This window comes from Callorhinus ursinus, unplaced genomic scaffold, assembly GCF_003265705.2.
Source record: "Callorhinus ursinus isolate GAN/ISIS: 27379988/994484 unplaced genomic scaffold, GSC_fseal_2.0 scaffold134, whole genome shotgun sequence".
NCBI lineage: Eukaryota > Metazoa > Chordata > Mammalia > Carnivora > Otariidae > Callorhinus > Callorhinus ursinus.
In genome coordinates this window covers 515,349-538,971 of record NW_027397196.1, presented here as the reverse complement: position 1 = coordinate 538,971, position 23,623 = coordinate 515,349, and the positions used below count along the sequence as shown (strand labels likewise).

The 23,623-nt window shown below is 47.5% G+C and overlaps 1 protein-coding gene and 1 long non-coding RNA gene across 13 annotated transcripts; one reads left to right on the top strand and one right to left on the bottom strand.

The window, feature by feature from the left end:
* Window positions 1-3,032: 3,032 nt before the first annotated feature.
* On the top strand, window positions 3,033-20,496 carry CEACAM1 (CEA cell adhesion molecule 1). 12 transcript variants are annotated; one of them, XM_073890262.1, is made up of 10 exons: window positions 3,034-3,227; window positions 3,491-3,662; window positions 4,089-4,448; window positions 7,961-8,239; window positions 8,633-8,887; window positions 10,406-10,684; window positions 15,445-15,571; window positions 16,255-16,307; window positions 17,021-17,052; window positions 18,621-20,496. In XM_073890262.1, the coding sequence occupies exons 2-10, from the start codon at window positions 3,656-3,658 to the stop codon at window positions 18,738-18,740; spliced, it is 1,512 nt and encodes a 503-aa protein (XP_073746363.1). In that variant the 5' UTR covers window positions 3,034-3,227; window positions 3,491-3,655; the 3' UTR covers window positions 18,741-20,496. The 12 variants fall into 12 exon arrangements, with proteins under 12 accessions (XP_073746369.1, XP_073746372.1, XP_073746363.1 ...); XM_073890261.1 differs by having other exon boundaries at window positions 3,481-3,662; XM_073890263.1 differs by lacking the exon at window positions 3,491-3,662 and having other exon boundaries at window positions 7,961-8,237; window positions 8,799-8,887.
* LOC141371936 (uncharacterized) lies at window positions 20,242-22,573 on the bottom strand. The gene is made up of 2 exons (XR_012377294.1): window positions 22,438-22,573; window positions 20,242-22,109 (listed from the first exon to the last, which is right to left on the bottom strand). It is a non-coding gene; the product is annotated as an uncharacterized lncRNA (long non-coding RNA).
* Window positions 22,574-23,623: the final 1,050 nt, after the last annotated feature.

Here is a 23,623-nt window from a genome sequence, read left to right as displayed (position 1 = left end):
GTGTTGTTGAGGTTGAGGGGGCAACTGGAACGTTCCTACATTGCTAGGGAGAATGTACAATTGCAACTACTTTGGAAAACAGTGTAGCCTGTTCTTCAAAAAACTAAACCTGTGCCTCCTCAGCAATGCCCTCACTGCACTCCTGGGTGGAACTCTACCCAAGAGAAATGAAAGCACGCGCCCGCTTCAAAGACTCCTGCCCACAAGTTCCTGGCAGGTGTACTTGTAACCGCCCAGAGTTGGAAACAACATAAATGTCCATAAATGACAAATTAAAAAAAAAACTTTCTGCATCCTTCCAATGTAATACAACTAGGGGATAAAAAAGAAAAAAACTGTGGAGACTTGCAATAACAAGGAGCAATGAGTTATTTGTGAAAACCATGCTGAGTAAAGATGTTGACCGCGGTCCCAAATCGTACTGTATGATTCAAATTTTCAAAATTCTAAAAAATGCACACTAATCTATAACAGCAGAAGCAAATGTAAGGTTTCATGGGAACATGGGGAAGGAGGGTCAGAGAGGGTGGAATGAAAAAAATAAAAAGGACATGAGATTTTTGAGAGGAAGGGACATATTCAGTATCTTCACCTAGGAATAACTTCTCTGCATGCCCGTGGCAAAACATATTAAATTCCATACTTTCAATATGTTGAAATTCTTTTTTATTTTTTTAAAGATTTTATTTATTTATTTATTTGAGAGAGAGAGAATGAGAGAGAGAGAGCACGAGAAGGAAGAAGGTCAGAGGGAGACGCAGACCCCCTGCTGAGCAGAGAGCCCAATGCCGGACTCGATCCCAGGACTCCAGGATCATGACCTGAGCGGAAGGCAGTCGCTTAGCCAACTGAGCCACCCAGGCGCCCAATATGTTGAAATTCTTATATGTCAACTATAATTCAATAAAATGGTTAAAAATTATACGTCTATAATGTACAAAGTTAAAAAAAATAAAAAACTGTATAGGGGGACTTTTTTGCCCGCATTTCCTGCACAGTCCACCAGAGAGCGGCCGAGCGCTCTACACCTGGGCGTCTTCCTCCGCACCCACAGCCCAGCAGGGTCTGACCCTCCCCGGCCTCACCCCGTCACAGTCCTCCTGGCTCTCCAGGATCCCCACACTGGACCCCGTCAGCTCCTCCGGCCAGCTGGGTGTCTGCCCGCTGAGACTGGTCCCTCCAAGGGCAGCTCATCCCTTCACACCCTCTGTCCTATGAGGGGCGAAGGGCCACCCACACTTCCGGTCTCAGTGATAAGGTGACTTTCCCAGGAGGACTCCATGTGACCCCCCATCAGCTAAGATCCCCTGACATGCTCCAGACGCACCAGACACTTTCCCTTCTTGGCCGTTTTCTAGATTTTAATGACTCCTCAGTGCCATGATTTCCTGACTGCCCGTGGCCCTGTTCCAAGGGAAACCCCACGAGTCCAGGGCCCACATCTGTCCTGTTCTCGGTGGAGTTCCCAGGACCCAGCCCAGGGCCTGACACGTCACAGAAGTCCAGTAAATACTCGTTAAATGCATGAGGCAAACCACTCACATCCTCTGGAGCCTGGTCAGCATCCCTGGTGCAGCCCCGAGAATAGCCTCCAGGGGGCGACATAGGGACACGCAGACAATACACAGGGTATTAAACCCTGAAGCTGGCTTTGGCTAAGGAGGTGGAGAAGGAGCCTGGTTTCCATCCCTTCTCCAACAGAACCTTCTGGGTCCTCCCACGTGCCAGTTCTGTCTTGCCCGCTCCTTCTAGGGCCCTAGGAGCACCCTGATCTGTCAGGGGTCCCTGCACAGCTCCCCATTCCCTGCCGGGCACCACCCATGGGGGAGGCAGGGTGACCACAAGAAAGTCCCCCAGGCAGAAGACACAGGCTGCCCAGGACGCTCAGGGGCACATGGACAGTCTCTGCACCACAGTTCAGCCAACACACGCTGAGGGAGGGTCTCCTCAAAACTTTCCTGGGGGCCCAGCCACCTGTCCTCCCACCACATCCTCTCTTCCCAGGACACGCAGGAAACCCCCTTCCCACCTGGGAACTGAGCTCGTGAGACACCTGGTCCTGGGTCTCTGTCCCTGGAAGCAGAGGCCGGGCTGGGGACACCCAGGGATGGGCCGTGGGTCCCTCACCAGTCATCACCCGGCCTGCCCCTTTCTCACCCCCCGAGTCATCTCTGGGATCTTGCTGCCAGGTGTCAATCCAAACTCCCCAGACCTGTGAGAACCCCGGGGAGACTGGTGCCCAGCTGGGATTCTCTGTTACAAACGGAAATAATCCCCTGGATTTGGGGACCCTGGGGCTCTGTGTGTGGTGCCCACAGACTCAATGCCAGGACACAGCAGAGGCCAACTTGGAGTAGGGAGAAGGGCCATCCTCTAAGGGAACCGGGGCCCCCTCAGCCTTGCTGTTCAGAGTGTGCTCTCCGGGGCCAGGACGATCAGCATCACCTGGGAGCTTGTTAGAGGCACACTCTGGGGTCCACACCACACCTGCTGAGTCAGAATCTGCATTTTCACAGCATCTGCAGACCCTCCGTGGGCTCAGGAGAGGGAGAGGCGGCCCCACCCCCACATCATGGGCTCTCAGCCTGGCTGGGCATCTGCTGACGCAGCATTTCTGGGTGTCCCCTGGGCATCCACAGTCTTGATAAAGCTCCACAGGTGATTCCAGCGCACAGTGGGGGTGACATCCCTGTGACAAGAGTTCCTGAGACAGCCCCCAGACTCCTGCTGTGAAGGGAAAGCCACACAGGGAGGGAGAGAGGGCTGTGGGGACGCTGACCCTGCCCCTTAACCCGAGCTGTGGGGGTCACCGGACCCCAACGCCACAGGCTTGTGTTTGTCCAAACAAGGGCGTTTGCGCGCTCTCGCATATGCTGGGAAATCACAGCTGAAGACGGAGAGGCCTCAGCCGTTCCCAGGGAACCGCAATGTGGATAGAAATGAAAGGGGAAGAAGGGGACAAGGGAGTCAGGAGGGAGGGGCCCTGGCAGAGACCCCGCCCCCGGCCCAAGTGACCCCGCCCAGCGCTCCTGCCCCCTGAGGCCGCGCAGCTCAGAGGGCGGAAGGACTGTAGAGCTGACCGGACAGGACGGCAGTGCTCCTGAGCGTTTCTGGAGCAGAAGCTCTTCCCCCAGAGGGAGGGAGGGACCGGGCAGCAGGCACCATGGAGCCCCCCTCGGCCCCTCCCCGACGAGGACGCGTCCCCTGGCAGGAGCTCCTGCTGGCAGGTGAGAGGGATGATCCCCTGCGAGGGGGCGGGAGGATGGGAGAGAGAGGCTGGCTGGGGTCTCCCGGGGAGGACAGGGCTCTGAGAGGAGACAGGGTAGCAGGGCAGGACCGGGGAGCCGGCTCAGCAACGGGAAAATCTCATGATCTGGAAGTGGGGAGCCAAGGGCTGTTTCCCAACTTACTCATCACTGAGGACTGAATTCTGAAACTGATAACAACCACCTAATCGCTCCCCCTTCCCACCAACCTGAGATCTTAACAGACAAACGCCAGACTTGGAGAGCCCTGGGGCCACATTCATTCATCCCCGGGGATTTGCAGCCGGCCCCACCCCTGGGGTACAGCACAGATCAGAGGAGTCCCTGCCCTCCCCGAGCTCACTTCTATGAGGAGGAAGACAGACACACGCAAAGACGTCTAGAACGTGATGTCAGGTACTGACAAGCACCAGGAAGGGAACAGAGCAGGGAAGGTCAGAATGTGAAGACACAGGGTCTGTAGAGGAGGCGCTCAGGGCAGGCCTCTCCCCAGGACCCCCTGAGTGGGAGCAGGTATCCGAGGGCAGGGAGGCAGTGAGCGACAGACATGTGAGGAAGAGTGTTTGAAACGGAGGAAATTAAGTTCAGAGGTGCTGAAGTAGTGTGGTCATGCCACTGACCTTGACCAACAGGAGACACACACACACACACACACACACACACACACACACACACACACTCAGACACACACACACACACACACACACACTCAGACACACACCGCGAAGCTGGGGGATTAGGACCTGCTCTGTCTCCAGGGCCCCAGCTCTCCCTCCAACACATAGGTCCAAACACTGATCTGTCTCCTCCCTTCCCTCCTAGTCTCACTCTTCACCTTCTGGAACCCGCCCACCACTGCCCAAGTCACTGTGGAATCGGTGCCGCCCGATGTCACTGTAGGGAAAAACGTTCTTCTGAGCGTCCACAATCGGCCTGAGGATTCTCTAGGCTATGGTTGGTTCCGAGGGGCAACTGCAGAGCCCAGCCTTCAAATTGTATCATATGCAGTAGACACACAAAATAGTACCGCAGGGCCTCTATACAGCGGCAGAGAGACAATATACCCCAACGGATCCCTGCTGTTCCAGAACATCACCCTGAACGACACAGGATACTACACCGTACAAATCACAAAGAAAAATTTTCAGGTTGTTCAAGTAAGAGGACAGCTGCGCGTAATCCGTGAGTAATTCCTCTCTCCCCTCTGGTGTTGGGTGGGGTGAGTTCTACTTCACACAACAGGATCACAGGGCTGGATTGCTCCTCCATCCCCTCTGCCTTATGTCCTGTATCGGGTTGGAACATTTAGTGTGGGACACACACAGTGGAGACAAACTTCCTAAGCTCTGAATTCCCTTCCTGGATTCCAGCCACAGCACATTTGCAGCAAACAGAAGGACCACTCTGATGGGAGTAACTCAGCAGAGGGAGAGAGATTCAGTCCAAAACTCTGGGCTCCTACATGTGACCCTGAGAAAGACCCTGCAGGGCTCAGTCAGGGTCAGGCCTAATGGGCCCCTGGGATCCCCACCAGAGCTCAGCCGAGAAAGCCCCTGCCCAGACCCCTGTCTCGGGGCGCCTGACTCCAGTGACCGTGACGAGTCCATTCCAGACATGGGTTTTGGCTTCCTGTCGGGGGGACTGGGAGCAACAATTCCCTGGCTGCCTGAGTCCTGAGGTTCCTGAGCTGGTCACCGGCCAGGGCTCGGCACCAAGAGCCACATCTGGGGAGGGGCAGAGCCTGATCTTTCACATGAGACTTGGGGTGGAGAACAGAGATAGGCAAGGTCTCTGGGCCACAGTCTGATGGCCCTGCGGGATAGGAGACCCCAGAAGAAGGTCAGCGCCCCCAGGGAGGAACAGAGGAGAGAAGATGCTCCTGGCAGCAACTCCCACACCAGGGATCAGGCCGAGGGAGCCGTCTCTCATGGAGGCAAGTAACATGTTTATTTGGGCAGCTCCTCTATACCAAGCCTTAGGTCAGGTAATGGTGAAGGATTTAAGGTTAATTACAGACAACACGGCAGGCCTGAGACCATTTACTTGATTTTATTAAGGGGAAACCGAGGCACAGGGCGATGCAGACATTGAATCAGAGTCACCCAGGCAGAACACAATCCTACAAGGTCTGTCTGCAGGTACAGGCCTGTCGGGGGCCTTATCAGGCATCTATGGACCCTGGGACCAGCTGTTGGATCACACCTCTCTTCTTAGGAATACATAGCTCAAGGTAGATTTTCTGGGCTGGGAAGTGAGTGCAAATGGAAAATTAATGTTTTTACTCAAGAACTAAATTCATCAATGACCAGAGTCAGTTGGGGAATGCCCAGGCCTCCCCTCAGGTGGCCAATCCACAGCTCCTGCATCGGACTTGGAATCACTTATTGTTTCCTGATGTGCTGATGGCATCCCACTGGAGTGTAAGGGAAAGGACTCTGCCCTCTCCTCCTGACTGCATACCCCTAACCGGCACAGGGCCCAACACCTCAATTGCTCTTTCATGAAGGAGGGAAGGAATGAATGAATGATTCCCAGTCTTTTCAGAGTCTGGACCCTGGATGCACAATTCTAGGAGGTTCTGGCCACACCTGTTCCCTGTCCTTCCAGGGGCTGAGACCCATGTTCTGTCCCTCTGGCCACCAGCCCCTCAGGCCACTGCCCGAGAGTCTCACGAGGACTGTGGTGTTGCTCAGCCATGGGAGGATCCTGCCCCTGGGGCGGCTGTGGGCTCTTAGTGCCCAGAGTCTGTGAAGTCCCTTGTGACCCTCAGTGCTCACAGCCTGGGACATTTCTGGCTCTCTGCTCCGACCTTGTCCCTCATCTTCCTCCTGCTCCTTTCCAGCTGGGACTACCCCTGTTCTGCACAGCCGCCTTTACTAACCCTTAAGCCTTCCCTGGATTGTCCTGCTAACACCTGTGGCCTGGCCTGCCCTCCCAGGCAACAGTAGAGGACACAGAAATCCGAGCGGCACCCTCTGCCGGGCTCCATCAGGAGCCAGTTCCCCCAGGTCACGAGGAGAGCAAGCTGTCACTGGGCCCTCATCCAGGACTCTTTCCCTCCGTGACGCCAACGAGTGGAACACACCCCATGACAAGGACATGGGACCCCTTGATCTCCTCCCTACATGACTCCAGCAGGGAGTCAAAGGCAGGAGGGCAGGTCTGCAGTCCCCAAAAGCTCATGGGCTCATCTCATGCCTGTTACTCCTGACTCACGTGCTCGTCCTGGTGAGGCTCTCGTTCTTCCCAGGGGTTCCCCAGACCCTCCCCGGGGGGCTGGCCAGACCCTGCGCCTTCCGACTGCTTCACTGTCTATTTCACATGCACGTGGGTGCTCCTGAGGACACCTTCACCATAGGGGGGATCCTCTCACACGGTGAGATCCACCAGTCCCTGTCCTTTCACTTAGATGCTGCCCAATTTGGGTAAATTGGATCAAACTTGTGTTTCCTGAGGTCAAGAGAAAGCCATATGCAAGCATTGGGTTTCTTTCCATTTTGACTGTAGAAATTGGTGGCAGGGACTTTCTTTCCCAAATTTACTGACATAACACATATCATTTCTACTAATTTGGTATCATTCCTCCCTTTATATAACAGGGGCACCTCAGACTTTCCCCGATCAATACTATTTCTTAATAGGACTCACATGTCGTTCTCTACCCAGGGAGTCACTGATTTCAAACCCACTGTAACATCTTCCTTCGTTCATAATGTGTCGTGGTTGGACTGCAGAATTTGGTCTGCAACATATAGTGCTCCCTAGGGAGCTCTAGAAACAGGTCTTAGATTTTTTAGGTATTAATATTGATTTTCACATATCGAAACCATTTAATTGCTCAAATTTCTATCTCATAATTGTGTTTACAATGGTCCATGAAGGCCAGATGCCCTTCCCCCCCACTCCCCCACCTGCCACCGGTCACCCCTTCTGCATTTGCAAACACCCACTTGTATTTCAGGAAAGACCAGCATGGTCCTCACTGGCCTCTGCAGTGGGAAAACAGACTTTAAAGACCGAGCGCAGAGCACATAGTTCTCTGCCACAGCCAGCCAGGCCCTGCCTGTGCCCCTCACTCTTTTCTGGAGCATTTCTAGTCTTGACTCTGCTCCACCACTGTCTCAGGTCAGTCACCATGGAACACCTGGGCAGAACTGACCTACTTCGTGGCCCCGCAGCCTGAGTGCTGGACTGACCTCCAGGCTTGGCCCTGGTGTCCCCTGGTATTACTTCTGCTCAAATACCCGCTTCCAGGCCATGCTGTCCAGTGTTCTCCAGGCTTATGAGCTCTGGGAAGGCCCATCATTACCCATCTCCAGGACAACCCTGGAAAGCAAGGCCTAGGGGAGAACACCTGTAGGGTGACTGGTGTAGGTCTGTGCCGTAGAAAGGGCCTCAGCACCTGCACTTTCCAGGTCAGGCCTCTGAGGTTGGTCAGACAGTCAGTTGGTCAGGGAAGAACCAGCCGAGGCCCAGGGTGGTCTCTGGCTCCCTGTCCTGTGTCTTCTACAACCAAACCCTGACGCTTCTTTGACCTGAGAAGGCCTGTGCTTGCTCTCACACGGAGAGCAGGTGGCCTGTGTTCTCTGAGCGCTCAGATCCTCTTGCATTTGTCTTGAGCTTCACAGACCTGCCTTATTCTTTGAAGGACTCAGGTACCACCCAGGGCAATGTTCTCTCTGTTGTCTGCACAGCGGAGTTACCCAAACCCAGCATCACAAGCAACAACTCCGACCCCGTGGAGAATGTGGATTCTGTTGTAATAACGTGTGGACCTCAAACTCAGAGCACAGGCTACCTGTGGTCAGTAAACAATGATAGCCTCCCGGCCAGCGCCAGGCTGGAGCTGTCCCTGGACAACAGGACTCTCACTATACACGGTGTCACAAGGAATGACACAGGACCCTATGAGTGTGAAACTCGGAACCCAGTGAGTGCCGGTCATAGTGACCCATTCACCCTGAATGTTCTCTGTGAGTAACTTCCCTTCCTACCTGGTCCGGGCTGCCAGCCCAAATCCACATGCCGGGGGCCAGGCCCATCCATCCTTCTGGGGTCCGAGTCCCTGACTCTCAGCTACACTCCCAGGCTAACCATGGCTTCTTGTCTCAGGCAAACCTGGGCAGACTCAGCCTAAGCCAAGACTGGATGGGGATGGACAGTTCCTCCCTGAGAGGGTCAGTAGCCTGTGAGGAGACACAAGTGAATATCTCAGACCCAGGCTCAGTGAACATGGGGCTTCTGGTTGGGGCTTTTTAAAATGAGGTTGGGACCCAGCTCAGAGGGACACTGTGGCCCTAATACAGACCGGGAGCTTCGGTTGCCCTTGGATTGCATCACCTGTGGCTTTATTCTGTTTGCTCCAGATGGCCCGGACGCCCCCACCATTTCCCCCTCAGACTCCTGTTACCATCCAGGGGCCAACCTCAGTCTCTCCTGCCACGTAGCCTCTAACCCACCCGCACAGTATTCTTGGTTTATCAATGGGAGGCCCCAGCCATTCACACAGGAGCTCTTTATCCCCAACATCACTGCGAATGATAGTGGATCCTATGCCTGCCTCGCCTATAACTCTGGCACTCGCCTCAATAAGACCACAGTCAAGACTATCACAGTCTCTGGTAAGTGGATCCCTGGAGCATCTGCATGGATCGCTGTGGTGAAGGTCTGTCTGGCGTTCAGCAAAGAGCCTAGAAGTTATTGTTATTTGCTTATGTCACAAACAAATCCGAAATCTGTCCTTGTACTCTCCCTTTACATGTCTGCAGACACTTCCTCCCCTTGCTCTCTGATTTCTCATGGCAGACCTCGGGTCCAGCCTGGAATGTGGGAGAGGGTTCTCTCAGCTCCAGAACGCTGCTGGGGGGGGCTTATAGAGGGAGAAGGAAGGTCCTTTTGCTCCTGGCTCGCCGTACAGACTGACTCTGCTCTGAGTTCATCTGTGGTGGGACAGGGGCATATGGAGAAGGTACAGGAGAAGCCTGTCTTCAATCTGGCCAAATTGTGCTACCAGTTGTGCCAGAGTCTCCCTCACGTGAGGCCGCCGGGAAATGGGCAGGAGCAAGCCCTGGGGCAGACCCTCTGATTGTGTCAGGCTCTGAAGTCTACCAGTTCTATAACCCTACATGACACCAGTACATTTACACTTAAGGAGAGCAGTGAATAATGGTAGATTCCCCCACGAAGTCCCTTCATGGGACAGAAGGAGCAGTGCCAAAAGTATATATTTATACCTAAAGCTAAGAGTACCAGCCTTCTGTTAAAACTGTGACCACTACTCTAAAGATTTCCTCCCTGTAATATGCAATCCACAGGCCAGGAAGTAAAAGTCTGATTCAGATTGAGAAGCCCTTTAGTTTGGAACTTCTCCAGGTCCTAAACTCAAAAAGACTGGCTGGGCCATTCTCATTTTCTTTTTCTTTTTCTTTTTCTTTCTTTCTTTCCTTCTTTCTTTCTTTTCTTTCTTTCTCTCTCTCTCTCTTTCTTTCTTTAAAGATTTTTTATTTATTTATTTGACAGAGAGAGTGAGAGAGGGAACACAAGCAGGTGGAGTGGGAGAGGGACAAGCAGGCTTCCCGTGGAGCAGAGAGCCCAATATGGGGCTCCATCCCAGGACCCCAAGATCATGACCTGAGCCGAAGGCAGATGCTTAACGACTGAGCCACCCAGGCGCCCCCCATTCTCATTTTCTAATAAATTATTTAATAAAAGGGAAATGCCTTCCCTTTCTATGTAAAGCTACCATACTAGAGAAGGGGCCTGACCTTTTAGGAAAAGAAAGCTCTAGGAAAGGGTCACAAGAAAGCCACTGGGTAAAAAATTCCACCTGATGATGAGGATGCTGGACATGTGGGCTTAGAAGAGGTTCCTGGTGCTGATACTACAGAGATGTCCAGGCAGAGCAGACACAGGACTGAGGGCCAGAAGGGAATTTGAGGGTCAGAGGCGGAGGTATAGCCTTCTCCTTACAGATCGTCACCTGAACAAAGACACTCATCCTTCTGCAGACAGCAGGGCCATCCTGTGGGGCACCTTTACAGAGCTCGCTGGGGCCCTCCGAATGGCTGGCATCTCAGAGGAAGGAGTGTGACCCAAGGCCCCAGGCCCATTCTCATTCTATCACCTGTGTTTCCCCACAGAGCCAGTGGCCCAGCCCACTGTCCATGCCAGCAACACCACAGTCACAGGAAATAAGGACTCTGTGGTCCTGACCTGCTCCACAAATAACACTGGAGTCTCCATCGGGTGGCTCTTCAATAACGAGAGTTTAAAGCTCACGGAGAGGATGAAGCTGTCCCAGGACAACAGCACCCTCACCATAGACCCTGTCAGGAAGGAAGATGCCGGGACTTACCAGTGTGAGGTCTCCGACCCAGGCAGTTCCAGTAAAAGTGACCCTGTCAGACTGGCTGTGGAAGGTAACTGACACCTTGCCACGTGTTCCATCTTTCTGGGAAGATTACTCTACCAATGATGTGCAAAATGGATGGAAGTCACAGAGGCCAGAAGAGCAGAATAGAATCAAGAGACCATTTCAGTAAACAGAATGGCAGAGTGGTTAAGAGCTAAGCCTCTGAATCAGATACAGTCAGTTTCTTATCCTAGGTCTGGCATTTACTGTGTGACCTTACACAAGATTCCTTTTTTCCTCTGTTACCATTTTTTTATGTGGTAAAATATACATAAGGTTTATCATTTTAACCATTTTAAGTTTTCAGTTCAGTAGCATTAGTACATCTGTATTGTTGTGCAACCATCACCACCATCCATTAAACAGTAACTTCCTACTCCCAATCTTAACCCCAGGAACCACCGTCCTACTTACTGTCTCTATGAATGTGACTATTCTAAGATTAAGTGGAATCATAACAATATTTATTTTTTTGTTTGGATTTTTTCACTTAGCATAACGTCTTCAGGGTTCATCCATGTAGTAGCGCGTCAGAATTTCATTTCTTTTTTAAGGCTGAATAATATTCCCTCGTGTATGTATCACATTCTGTTTATCATTTATCTGTCTATGAACTTTTGTTTTTTTTTCCACCTTTTGGCTGCTATAAATAATGCTGGTATGAACATGGGTTTACAAATATCTACTGAAATCCCTGCTTTCAATTCATTGGGGCATAGACCCAGAAGTGGAATTGCTGCATCAAATGGTAATTCTTTGTTCAATTTTTTGATGAACTGCCGTACCAGTTCCACAGTGACTGCACCATTTACAGTCCCACCAGCAAATGCAAGGAAGTTCCAACTTCTCCACATCCTCACCAATACTTGTTTTCTGTTTCATTTTGTTTTTAATAATAGCCATCTTAATGGGCATGAGGTGATACCTCATTGTGGTTTTTATCTACATTTCTCTGATCACGAGTGATGTTGAGCATCTTTTCATGTGCCTGTTGGCCATCTGGATGTCTTCTTTGGAGAAATGTCTGTTCAAGTCCTCTGCCCATTTTTTTTTTTAAGATCTTATTTATTTATTTGACAGAGACACAGGAAGAGAGGGAACACAAGCAGGGAGAGTGGGAGAGGGAGGAGCAGGCTTCCCGCCAAGCAGGGAGCCTGATGTGGGGCTCCATCCCAGGACCCTGGGATCATGACCTGAGCCGAAGGCAGACGCTTAATGACTGAGCTACCCAGGTGCCCCCTCTGCCCATTTTTTTATTAGGTTTTTTGTTGCTGAGTTTTAGTTCTCTGTTATGGATATTAACCCTTATGGGATATGTGATTTGTAAATATTTTCCCCCACTCTGTGGGTTGTCTTTTCATTTTGTTGATAGTGTCCTTTGATGCACAAAAGTTTTTAATTTTAATTGAAGCCCAGTTTATCTAGTTTTTTCTTTTATTGCCTGTTCTTTTAGTTTCATATCCAAAAAATCATTGCCAAATCCAAAGTCATGAAAAGTTTCACCCTGTGTTTTCTTCCAACTCTTACATTTAGGTCTCTGATCCACTTTGAGTTAATTTTTCATATACGGTGTTAAGTAAGCATTCAATTCTTTTGCATTGGTGTCCAGTTTTCCCAGCCTCATTTGCTGAAAAGACTGTCTTTTCTCCATTGAATGGTCTTGGCACCCCTGTAAAAAATGGTGTGACTATGTATGTAAGGTTTTATTTCTGGGATCTCTATTCTATTTTATTGGTCTGTTTGTTTGTCTTTATGCTAGTACCTCACTGTTTTGATTACTATAGCTTTGCAGTAAATTTTGAAATCAGGAAATGTGAGTCCTCCAACTTTGTTCTTTTGTAAGATTGTTTTGGATATTTGGGGTCCCTTGAAATTCCATATGAATTTTAAGATAGATTTCTCTATTTCTGCAAAAAAAAAATGTCATTGGGATTTTGATCAGGATTGCACTGAATCTGCAGATCATTTTGGGTAGTACTGTCATCTTAAGTCTTCTAATCCATGAGCATGGAATGTCTTCCCATTTATTTATGTCTTTAATTTCTTTCAGCAATTGCTTTGTAGTTTTCAGTGTATACATCTTTCACCTCCTTGGTTAAATTAGTTCCTAAGTATTTTATTCTTTTTGATGCTGTGGTAAATAGAATTTTCTTAATTTCCTTTTTGGATTATTCATTGTTAGTATATAGAAATACAACTGATTTTTGTGTGTTGATTTAGTATCTTGCAGTTTTTCTGAATTTGTTTATTATAACAGATTTTGTGGAATCTTTAGTGTTTTCTGTGTGTAAGTTCATGTCATCTGTGAACAAAGATCATTTTATACTTCTTTCTAATTTGAATGCCTCTTCTTTCTTTTTCTTGCCTAATTATTGCTCTGGCTAGGACTTCCAAAGCTATTTTGGATAAAAGTGACAAAAACAGGCATCCCTGTCTTGTTCCTGATCTTAGAGGAAAAACTTTGAGTCTTTGAACATTGAGTAAGATGTTGGCTGTGGGTTTTTCATCTATGGCCATTATCATATTGAAGCAGTTTCCTTCTATTTTTACTTTTAAGGTTTTTATCATGAAAGGATGTTGAATTTTGTTGAATGCTCTTACTGATTCAATCTTCTTACTAGTTACAGGTTTTTTCATATTTTCTATTTCTTCATGATTCCATCTTGGTCGGTTTTGTGTTTCTAGGAATTTGTCCATTTCATCCAGATTATCCAATTTGTTTGCATACAATTATTCATAGTACTTTTGTAATACTTATTATTTTATAATATTTATTATTTCTATAAAGTTGGTAGTGATTTCCCCCACTTTCGATTCTGATTTTAGTAATTTTAATCTTTTTTTTAAGTTAAAGTTTTGTCAATTTTATTCATCTTTTTGTAAGAATCAATTTTTGGTTTCATAGATTTTCTCTACTGTTTTTCTACTCACTGTTTTATTTATCCCCACTCTAATCCTTATTATTCTCTTCCTTCTGCTAACTTTGGGTTTAGTTTGTTTTTGTTTTTCCAGTTCCTTACAAAGTTAGGTTATTGATTTGAGATCTTTTTTAATGTAAGTATTTACAATTACAGATTTCTTGCACAAGATTCTTAACTTCTCTGAGCCTCATATTCCTCAACTGGAAACTGTAGTAAGAGGGCGCCTGGGTGGCTCATTCAGTTAAACATCTGCCTTCATCTCAAGTCATGATCCCAGGGTCCTGGGATGGAGTCCCGCATTAGGCTCCCTGCTCATGATCTCTCTCTCTCTCACTCACTCTCTCTCTCAAATAAATAAAATCTTAAAAAGAAAAGAAAATTGTAATAAGTACCTGCTTCATGGGAAGGTTTAATGTAATAATCAATTAAACCCTTAGCAAAATGCTACACACAGAGAAAATGTTCCATAAGTGTTAGCTGCTATTACTACTCCTATTATCATTAGCTTCTATGAAGTCAGGTAGTCCTAGAGTCAAATCCTAGATCCACCTTTTACTGGCCATATGACTTTGGGTAAATTGTTCACTACTCCAAGCCACAGTGTTTTCATCTGGAAATAATGTCTATCTGAAAGCATTATTATATGGATCAAATGAGATATATGTATTTACCATAGAGCCTGGTACATACTAAGTACACCATAATAGTAGCTAACATTAATATTAATACATCAGGCTTGGGGTGCCTGGGTGGCTCAGTTGGTTACGCGACTGCCTTCGGTTCAGGTCATGATCCTGGAGTCCCGGGATCGAGCCCCACATCGGGCTCCCTGCTCGGCAGGGAGTCTGCTTCTCCCTCTGGCCCTCCCCCCTCTCGTGCTCTCTCTGTCTCATTCTTTCTCTCTCAAATAAATAAATAAACCTTTAAGAAAATATTAATACATCAGGCTTGAGTTGGCTGGTGAGGGCAACAGAAATAAAAAAGAAGAAACAGATGCAAATTGTATTAGTCATTGGGACATAGTTACCGACTGAACATGGGGAAAGGAAAAAAAAGGAGTCGAATACAAAGTTTCAAGCCTAGTATGTTAGTTTTTATCCCCTGAGATGCAGCCAAAGTGGGATTACTTATTTATTTATGTTTATTGGGAAAAATATTTATTTATTTATTAGGAAAAATGCCTGTGAAGGTAAGACAGGAGTGGGAGGAGCCTGGGAGGTTCCTCAGACTGTCGTGCAGATGTGACAGAAGAAAGTTTTAGATCGAAGTGCAGTTCTACAAGGGTGTCTGTCTGCAAGGTGACGGGGGGAGGGGTCCTTGAGCTCAAGTCACCCTTAAGAGGCAAACGATTTCTCACAGAATTGGGCTTATTTCATATCCCTCCCCCCTTCTGTGGGAAGTGTGGTCTCTGTGCAAAGGAGATGGTGAATTCAGAATGCACTCTCCAGGCCTTCCATCACTTAAGTCCTCACCACAAGAGACCTGAGAGGTGCATATTCCTGGCTGCCACAGCTGGCACACAGAAAAACATGCAACCATGAGAAGGTGGGAAGTTATAGAAAAATAGCAATCCGCCTTTCTCACATTTCCAAAGCCTTCAAAAATATCTGAGTGCCGAAAGGCCAGGAGAGAATTGAGGCAAGTCTGATCACCAGCCTAAAAATACGGTGAGAGAAAAAATTGAAGGATGAAGTCAGCTAATCACCTCACAGCAACCTTCCCACAGAAAATGTATTCCTTGAAGGAACAAGTAGAGACTACTACACGTTGAGAGTTGTCCCCCAGGGGATCCCCACTGTAAAATAATGTCACCTTCATTCATTCTTCTCTCTTCTTTCCATGACAGATGATAGAACGCAACCAAATCCTGGCCTCCCACCTGGGGCTATTGCGGGCATTGTGACTGGAGTCCTGGCTGGGGTTGCTGTGATAGCAGCCCTGGTGTACTTTCTGTTTATCAGGAAGACTGGCGGGTATGATGATCTTTCCTCTTCTTCCGCTTTCTCCAAGGCTAACTGCCATCCTTGGGAGAGGGAAGGAGACTTTGCCCCTGTCTCTGCACCTGGATCTGCTCCTCCTTCTTTCTAAACCCTTGCTTCTCAGCACTAATTCCAGTGGATCTCTTCTTCATGCTTCCTGGACCCCACTGTCTCTTGGACACAGTTATTCCCATCCCCCTATGTTTCTGTCTCCCAGTCAGGGAAGACAAGGTCCCAGAAGGAAAAAAATGAGGAAATGAAAGGAGGAGCAGGAGAAAGTGAGTCGTGTGCTCTTTTGAACAGTTGTAGGAGAGAGGAAGAGAACCTAAGAAAAGGCAAAAAACAACCAAAGGCCTCTTGGACAATAAGTAAAGTGAGACAAAAACCAGCATCTACCTACAGAAGGGGAAAGGTGTCAGGGTACAAGTAGGCTCAGATGCAATTGATCAACAATGGACCCACATGTGGACATCCAGCAAACAGGAAAGGAACAAATCCTAGAGGAGATTGTGGGTAGACTGAAGGAGGAGGCCCTAAGAGGAAAGGCAGTACCAACCACGGTATAAATGAACACTGAGGAACCCCAAGGGATTACCTGCTGACAATGTCCTTCCTAATTCAAGGACCAAAGATCCTATGCTTGGGAATGGCAGTCACAGTGTCTGATATTTATTTAGGGCAAGTGACCTGCGTGATGTCACAGAGCACAAACCCTCAGCCTCCAACCACAGTAAGTAAAGCCACTCACCCAGTGAGACCTGGTGTGTTCCACCATGTGCCCTGCCCTAACAGGGAATCCTGGATTCCCAAACTACTTCCTACCTTCTGAATTTTTGGAAGGGGATCTCCATTTCCCAACCTTAGGTTGGCATAGGTCCTCACACCCTTCTGGCCACAAAAGACACAGCCCTGGGAGAAACAGTTACTGCTTGGGCCAAGCAGGCCTGAGCAAGGATGGACCTGTTTCCAGGAGTCATTTCCTTGTCCGTACTCCTTCCCTTCCTGCCTTTATGATGGATGTGGGCATTCTCCTTTGGTGAGACTTTCCCTGTCTTGTGGTGCTCTGGGTACTGTGGGCCTCAGTGTCCCTTCTTGCCACTGAAGCCTGTTGCTGAGAAATACATCTGGGTGAAAATCAAGACCTTGTGAGCTGGAAGAAGTTGTCGGAAGTGGACGGAGGTCTCCTGTGGCTCTACTCTTACCCCTCCTCTGGTACCAATGCCCTGGGTCTGGACCCCAACTCTGAGGAAAGTGAATTCCTCAAGCGTTCATAGGCCACTTCCTTACCCCATCCTCCCGCCAACTGCCACCTCCTTCAGCTAGAAACCACAACAGTTTAGGACCCACCTCCCCACCCTTGCTCTCACCTGCCAACCCCCATTCTAAGGCCGTAAATGAGCTTTGCATTTTCATGGATTGGGAACTCTGCTTTTGTTTCCCCAGGTAAGGACCATTCTGACAATTTGTCTAACAAGGTAAGCACAACTAGTTTCAATGGCTGATTTTCTTTTTTTTATTATTATTGTTGTTGTTGTTGTTATGTTAATCACCATACATTACATCATTAGTTTTTTTAATTTTGTATTGTTATGTTAATCACCATACATTACATCATTAGTTCTTGATGTAGTGTTCCATGATTCATTGTTTGTGCATAACACCCAGTGCTCCATGCAGAATGTGCCCTCTTTAATACCCATCACCAGATTAACCCATCCCCCCACCCCCCTCCCCTCTAGAACCCTCAGTTTGTTTTTCAGAGGCCATCGTCTCTCATGGTTCTTCTCCCCCTCCGACTTACTCCCCTTCATTCTTCCCCTCCTGCTATCTTCTTCTTTTTCTTTTTTCTTAACATATGTTGCATTATTTGTTTCAGAGGTACAGATCTGTGATTCAACAGTCTTGCACAATTCATAGCGCTCACCATAGCACATACCCTCCCCAATGTCTATCACCCAGCCACCCCATCCCTCCCACCCCCTGCCACTCCAGCGACCCTCAGTTTGTTTCCTGAGATTAAGAATTCCTCATATCAGTGAGGTCATATGATACATGTCTTTCTCTGATTGACTTATTTCACTCATCAATGGCTGATTTTCTCATGGAAGTATCTCTGTGTAGAATGGGTTATTCTTGAAGATACAAATGTGAGATCAAGTTTGGGTCAAAATTCCTCAATGCAGCAACAAACAAAGGATTACTGGTTCATGACTCTACCTCATTACAAGAATGTGGACTTTGGAATTAACCCCATCCGGTGTTTAAATCCTGGCTGTGACTCTCAAAAGCCCTGTGACCTTGGACAAGTAACGTAAGCTCTTTGAGCCCGGGCTTTGCCATCTGTAAAATGGGCATGCTGCCTACTTCAAAGAGAAGTTGAAGGAATCAAATGAGACGACCAATGGAAAGCACCCAGCACAGTGACCAGCATAAGGCACCACATGGTTCTCCCTCCTCTACCTTCACTGACCCTGCTCTTACCAACAAAGGATGATGTCCATTCTAATGGTTCTGAGATCTTGGTTCCTTTACTTTACCATAATTTAACCAAATTTTTCTCGACCTTTCAGTAGAATATACATATATACCAAAAAGTGCTTAAATCATAAATAAAACCTGTCATCCCCACCCGCTCAAGTTACTTCCTTCCAAAGAGTAACCACTATCCTGACTTCCAATGCACTTCTTTTGTCTGTTTATGCTGTTACATAATGGGATACATAGTACATCCTTGTGTGTGTCTAGCTTCTTTCATTCAAAATTGTTTTGTGAGATTCATGCATGTCCTCCTATGCCTTTGTAGATTGTCCGTTCTCAGATGCTGTATCACTGCATTCCAGTATGAATAAATACTATAATCTATCTCTTCTAATGATCACTCAACAGGATGTTAGCAAGCAGAGTAATCGTGGCTAATAAAAACCCTTCTCCAAAGCTTTCAGTTTCGAAGTGGTGATCGCACATGGTGCTGAATCACAGCACACAAGGTGAGGGCCTGACCTATGCCTCTGATTTAACTGACCACACCGCTCATGCCTTTCAGACTGAAGAAGTTGCATATTCTTCCCTGAACTTCAATGCCCAGGAATCAACGAAATCAACTTCGGCCTCCCCATCCCCAGCAGCCACAGAAACGGTGTATACAGAAGTACGAAAGATGTAACGCAACCTGTCCTGCTCACTGTGCTCTTCCCAAGCTTCTCGTCCCCATCACTATGAGATCCCTCTACCCTCAGGGAAAAGGGGAAGAAGCCTCTTTCCCCACCTCACTCCCTAATGAGGCGCCTCCGGGCTGCCTGGTCACAGCCCCTCCCTTCAGTGTCAATAGATGAAAAGGTACATCCGGGATTCTAGGAAACCCAACCCTCCTTGTCATTGAAATTTGGCAAAGCGGACCTTGGGAAGTGGCCACAACCTCTGCCCCTCGGCCTTCCCTTGTTTTAAACGTACCTATTCCTTCCTGCCCCAATCCTGCCCTACTGGAGTCTAACTTGAATTTACCATAACCTTGAGCGTCCTCTCCTGATCCACTGAAATGCACGTGCCAGAAAAGAAAAGAGAGAAGAAGTAAAAGTAAAAACTTCTCTCTCTCCAAAGCCCCGTTGTGAACCCCACCCTGCACAGGAAGACAAATAGGCTGAATGGGGATGCTGAACCAAATTCCACACCTTTGTCCACTGTCAGAGTTGTCTACCAGGGCCTAAACACCTTGCTGCGTAACTAGAAAGCCACCTAAGCCATTTGACAAGCCTGTCTTCAGAGAACCCACTAGAAGCAGTTAGGAAAATTATTCGCTGAGGTCTACAGGTGATTCCTAAAGGAAAATGCAAAAAAAAAAAAAATGCAGGTATGTTTCATAATTTTATTATTCAAGGAGATGCCCACAGAAGGAGGGCTTACAGCTTCAGGGAGCAGTCAGCTCTTAGTAGAGATAATCAGCTGGGAATTTGGGAAAGGAGTCAGAGAGCTATACCCTTCAGAGATTATTTAAAAAATTGTTAAAGAACGCAGTTTGGTGTATTAGTTTCTTTCCCTGAGATAGTCTGACATTCTAGTTTTTGCAACTGCTTGTTTATGTGAAAGGGGCTATATCTACTTAGCTAGGTAAGACAACCTGACTGCCTTCAGTGGAAGAAGCCACCAAGACCGCACAATTCCCCTTGGCCAGGAGCTCCTCAAGGTGTTTATGTCGGGGGCTCCAAAAAAGAAAAGCAGCAGCAGCAGCAGTTTTCCTCCTTCGTGGCTAGGAATGGGTCTAACTCAGTTTCCCTGCATCTCAGTCCGGTCTTCATCCACCATTGCTTTCCACGTCTCTGCTGTGCATGGTGTCTGCCCCACTTACTTTCTAGGAGACCTGGCCTCTGCCAAGGTTCCACTGGTCCTTGAGAAGTGGGGGTGCCCTGAAGGGAACACACTCACACCCCTGTTGGCATTGCTTACCCCCTGGAAAGCTGCCCTGGTGCTGATGCTCCTGGGGAACCAGGGCTGTGAGGGGTGTTAGGACAGGGGAGGGTGATAACTGGGTTGGAGGTGTCTTGAACAGCCTCTGAAATGTTTTCTCCCATGGGGGTCTATGAGCCCCAGTGTGCAGAATAGAAAGGAAGGGCAGAAGAAGGAGAGGCAACATACTTCCCACCCAGCCTCCTCTACACAGTCTCTTTGGGGTTGTTGAGAAAGGGGTTTTATTCGATATTGATTACTTGATGTCATGCTGTGTCTGAGGCCCCTCAAAGAGGGCGAGTTGGGAATTCTCTATACTCAGGTACCTCTTTCAAGGGTTTTCTAACCCTGACACAGTCTGTATATACTTCCCCTCATCCATGCTATTCTGTGTTATTTAATTTTGTCTGGCTAGGGCTACTTCTGAATTATTTGTAAAATCTCTATATTTATAATAAAAATTATAAAGTCAACATGAACATGCTGCCTCACGGTTGATACTGCTTTAGACAATATCTTCTTTACAGGCAGAAGAAAGAGAACTTGCTGAACTGGGAGTCAGAATGAGCCTAAGTCTACAGATATTTGATCCAGTGATCAGAAAATTAGCTAAAGTCATTTGCATGCCTGCTGACAAAGTGAGTCTATCTAGAAATGACAGGCCATAGCTTCAACCTGCTTGGAAGAAACTGCCTATTTTCTTCTGAGAGACATGATTTCATGAGTAAAAGATCTCCAGGCCTCTTTATTAGGGACAAGTGGCGCTTCCTGCACAGGTGGCTCTGGTGAATCAGATGCAGCAGTACAGCTTGGGCTCAGAGCCTCCACAGGTCCAGTCACACAGACCCTTCTCTAGGGTATTCTAACCTGAATACCCTTCATTTATTAATCCCACTAAGTACTAGCCTATTCTCTCATCTCCTTCATGTCCAAGCCATAGAAGCACGTGTGCTGCGTCCCCTGTCCTTGTCACCTGGTTTTTCCTGGCCCCTGTGCAGTGGCGCCTCCACACCCAAGACCGCTAGGTGCAGCAGAAAGTCAGTATCCGTCCTTAGCCCAATTCAAAGATATTTTCACCATCCTCACGTTGTTTGCTTTTACGATGTCTAAGACCACGGACAACTTCTCCTCCTTGGGCATTCTCCTCCTTCCACCCCGACCTGTGCGTCACGCCCCACACCAGATTTAGTAGTGAGGCCCGGACTGGATACTTGCCCACGATCCTCTTCCATCGATTCGACAGCCTCTCCGCAGATGGTTCCTGCATCTGTATCTCTAGCCCCTACTGCTTCCCAGAACTGACACTCGCATCCAAACACCTTCTGAAATTCCTCCTTATTTAAATTGCACCCCCCATCCCCACCCCCACAGCCCTCCCCGGCAGCTCACTCCTCTCTTTCCACATCTTTCCACACTACCACTGTTTCCTCCACATTGCTCTCTGGTTTCCCAGATTCGATACATCACAAAACCTGATGGTCCTTTAACACCTCTCAGTACATTGTTCTGTCGCTTCCCGTGACCCTAAACAACCCAGGCCCTCAATAACTGCTGGAGGTACAACCTGACTCTTTGTCTCTGGTCTCTCTATTAAAATCTTTCTTGCTCACTCTTGCCTCACTATCTTCCTAAAAACTGGTTCACTCTCCTGTTCGAGGGTCTGTAGTGGCCTACCCTGGCCTATCAGGTAAGATCAAATTTCTTCCTCTTTACTAATATTTCTTACCTTCTTTACCACAACTCTAGTATAACTCCTCCATTCTAATTAGATCTGTCTCCTTACCCAACCCTGCTGCTGTACCCCATATATACATATAATTCTTAGTCCGAGTGATATGCCTGAAAACAAATACCAAACAGGGCAAGGTTCTGTTACCTCACAGAGGAGTTACCCCTACTGGTCATCACAACTCCAACCCCAGGGAGGAGAGGGACTCTGAGACTCAGGACACAACCTACCTGTGACTGCGATCTTTTTCTGATGACCAATCCATGTGTTCGGGAAATGCTTATTGAGCACCTACTGTGCTACAAATGTGGGTGACAGACTCCATGAAAGACACAGAAATGAGAAAGGCTAGGAACATAATGCCTAAGACAGGAGATAAGATAAGACATGAAAAAGTATTATAATATAAAAATAAAAAGGTATAAATGCTACAAGAGAAGACAGAAAGAAATCCAATGGGAAATGTGGCTGCACATTAGAATGATGGGGAAATTTTAAAAAACAATTGACACTCAGGCCCCACCCCCAGATGCCAACTCCATCGGTGCAGGCTGGAATCCTGGCACTGGTGAGTATTGAAAGCTCCCCAGATCCTGCTGACGTGTAGACAGGATAAAGAACCTCTGTTATCACAGGTAGGACTTGAGCCTCGAAGCAGTGGTTTTTAGCTAGGAATAGAAATCGGAATTACCTGGGGAACTTTTCCAACATACATACTGAGTCCATGAACAATCCCTGAGAAAGCTGCTGGTACAGTGAGTCTTCAGTGAGACCTGGGTTATTTGGAAAGACTCCCAGGTAATTCTCATGTATTATTTTGTGTCAGGAAACACTGACCTAAAACATCGGTAAAATTGAAAAACTGAGGAGTTAGGAGAATATTCCATGTGATGGGCATAAAATGAATAATCTATTCTTCAAGGCACAGAGGAGTACTCAAAATTATCGGCAAGTAGCTAAACTTTAAGAGACTGCTGATACCACCTGTTGTGAAGATGGGAAACAGCTGGCATTCTTCATATTGCTGGTGGAAATAGAAAATGACACAACCACTCTGGAAAAGAGTCTGACATTTTCTTATAAAGTTAAATATACAGTCAATCCCACTTCTGGCTATCTATCCAAGAGAAATGAAAATAGATATCCACACAAAGAGTTATACATCAATGCTTCTAAACAGCATTATTCATAATCGCCAAAAAATGGAAACCACAAATATCCATCAGTATGTGAATGGATAAACAGATTGTGGTATATCTATACAAGGGAATACTAGTCATCAATAAAAAGGGCACAAACTACTGCTAAAATGAGATATATGAATCTCCAAAACATTATACTATGCAGAAGAAGCTAGACATGAAGGAGCACATACTATATGATGCCATTTAAATGAAGCTCAAGAATAGGCAATAATAATTAATGATGTTAGGATTCACCATAGGGGGTGGAATTAACTGCAAAGGTGCACAAGGGAGCTTTCTGGGTCACATTTGACATCTCAATTCGGGTGGTGATTACATGGATGTATATACATTTACCAAAACTCAAATGGTACACTTAAGATCTGTATGCATTTCTTTTTTTTTTTTAAGATTTTATTTTTTTTATTTGAGAGAGAAAGAGAGCACAAACATGAGCGGGAGTGGGGGAGTAGGGGTGGCAGAGGAAGAAGCAGACTCCCTGCTGAGCAGGGAGCCCAACTCAGGGTTTGATCCCAGGACTCCATGATCATGACCTGAGCAGAAGGCAGCAGACGCTTAACCGACTGAGCCACCCAGGCACCCAGATCTATATGCATTTCAGTGTATTTCAATTTCATCTCAATTTTTAAAAATAAAGTAAGTGAAGGAGCAACCAATTCAGTCTATCAGGTA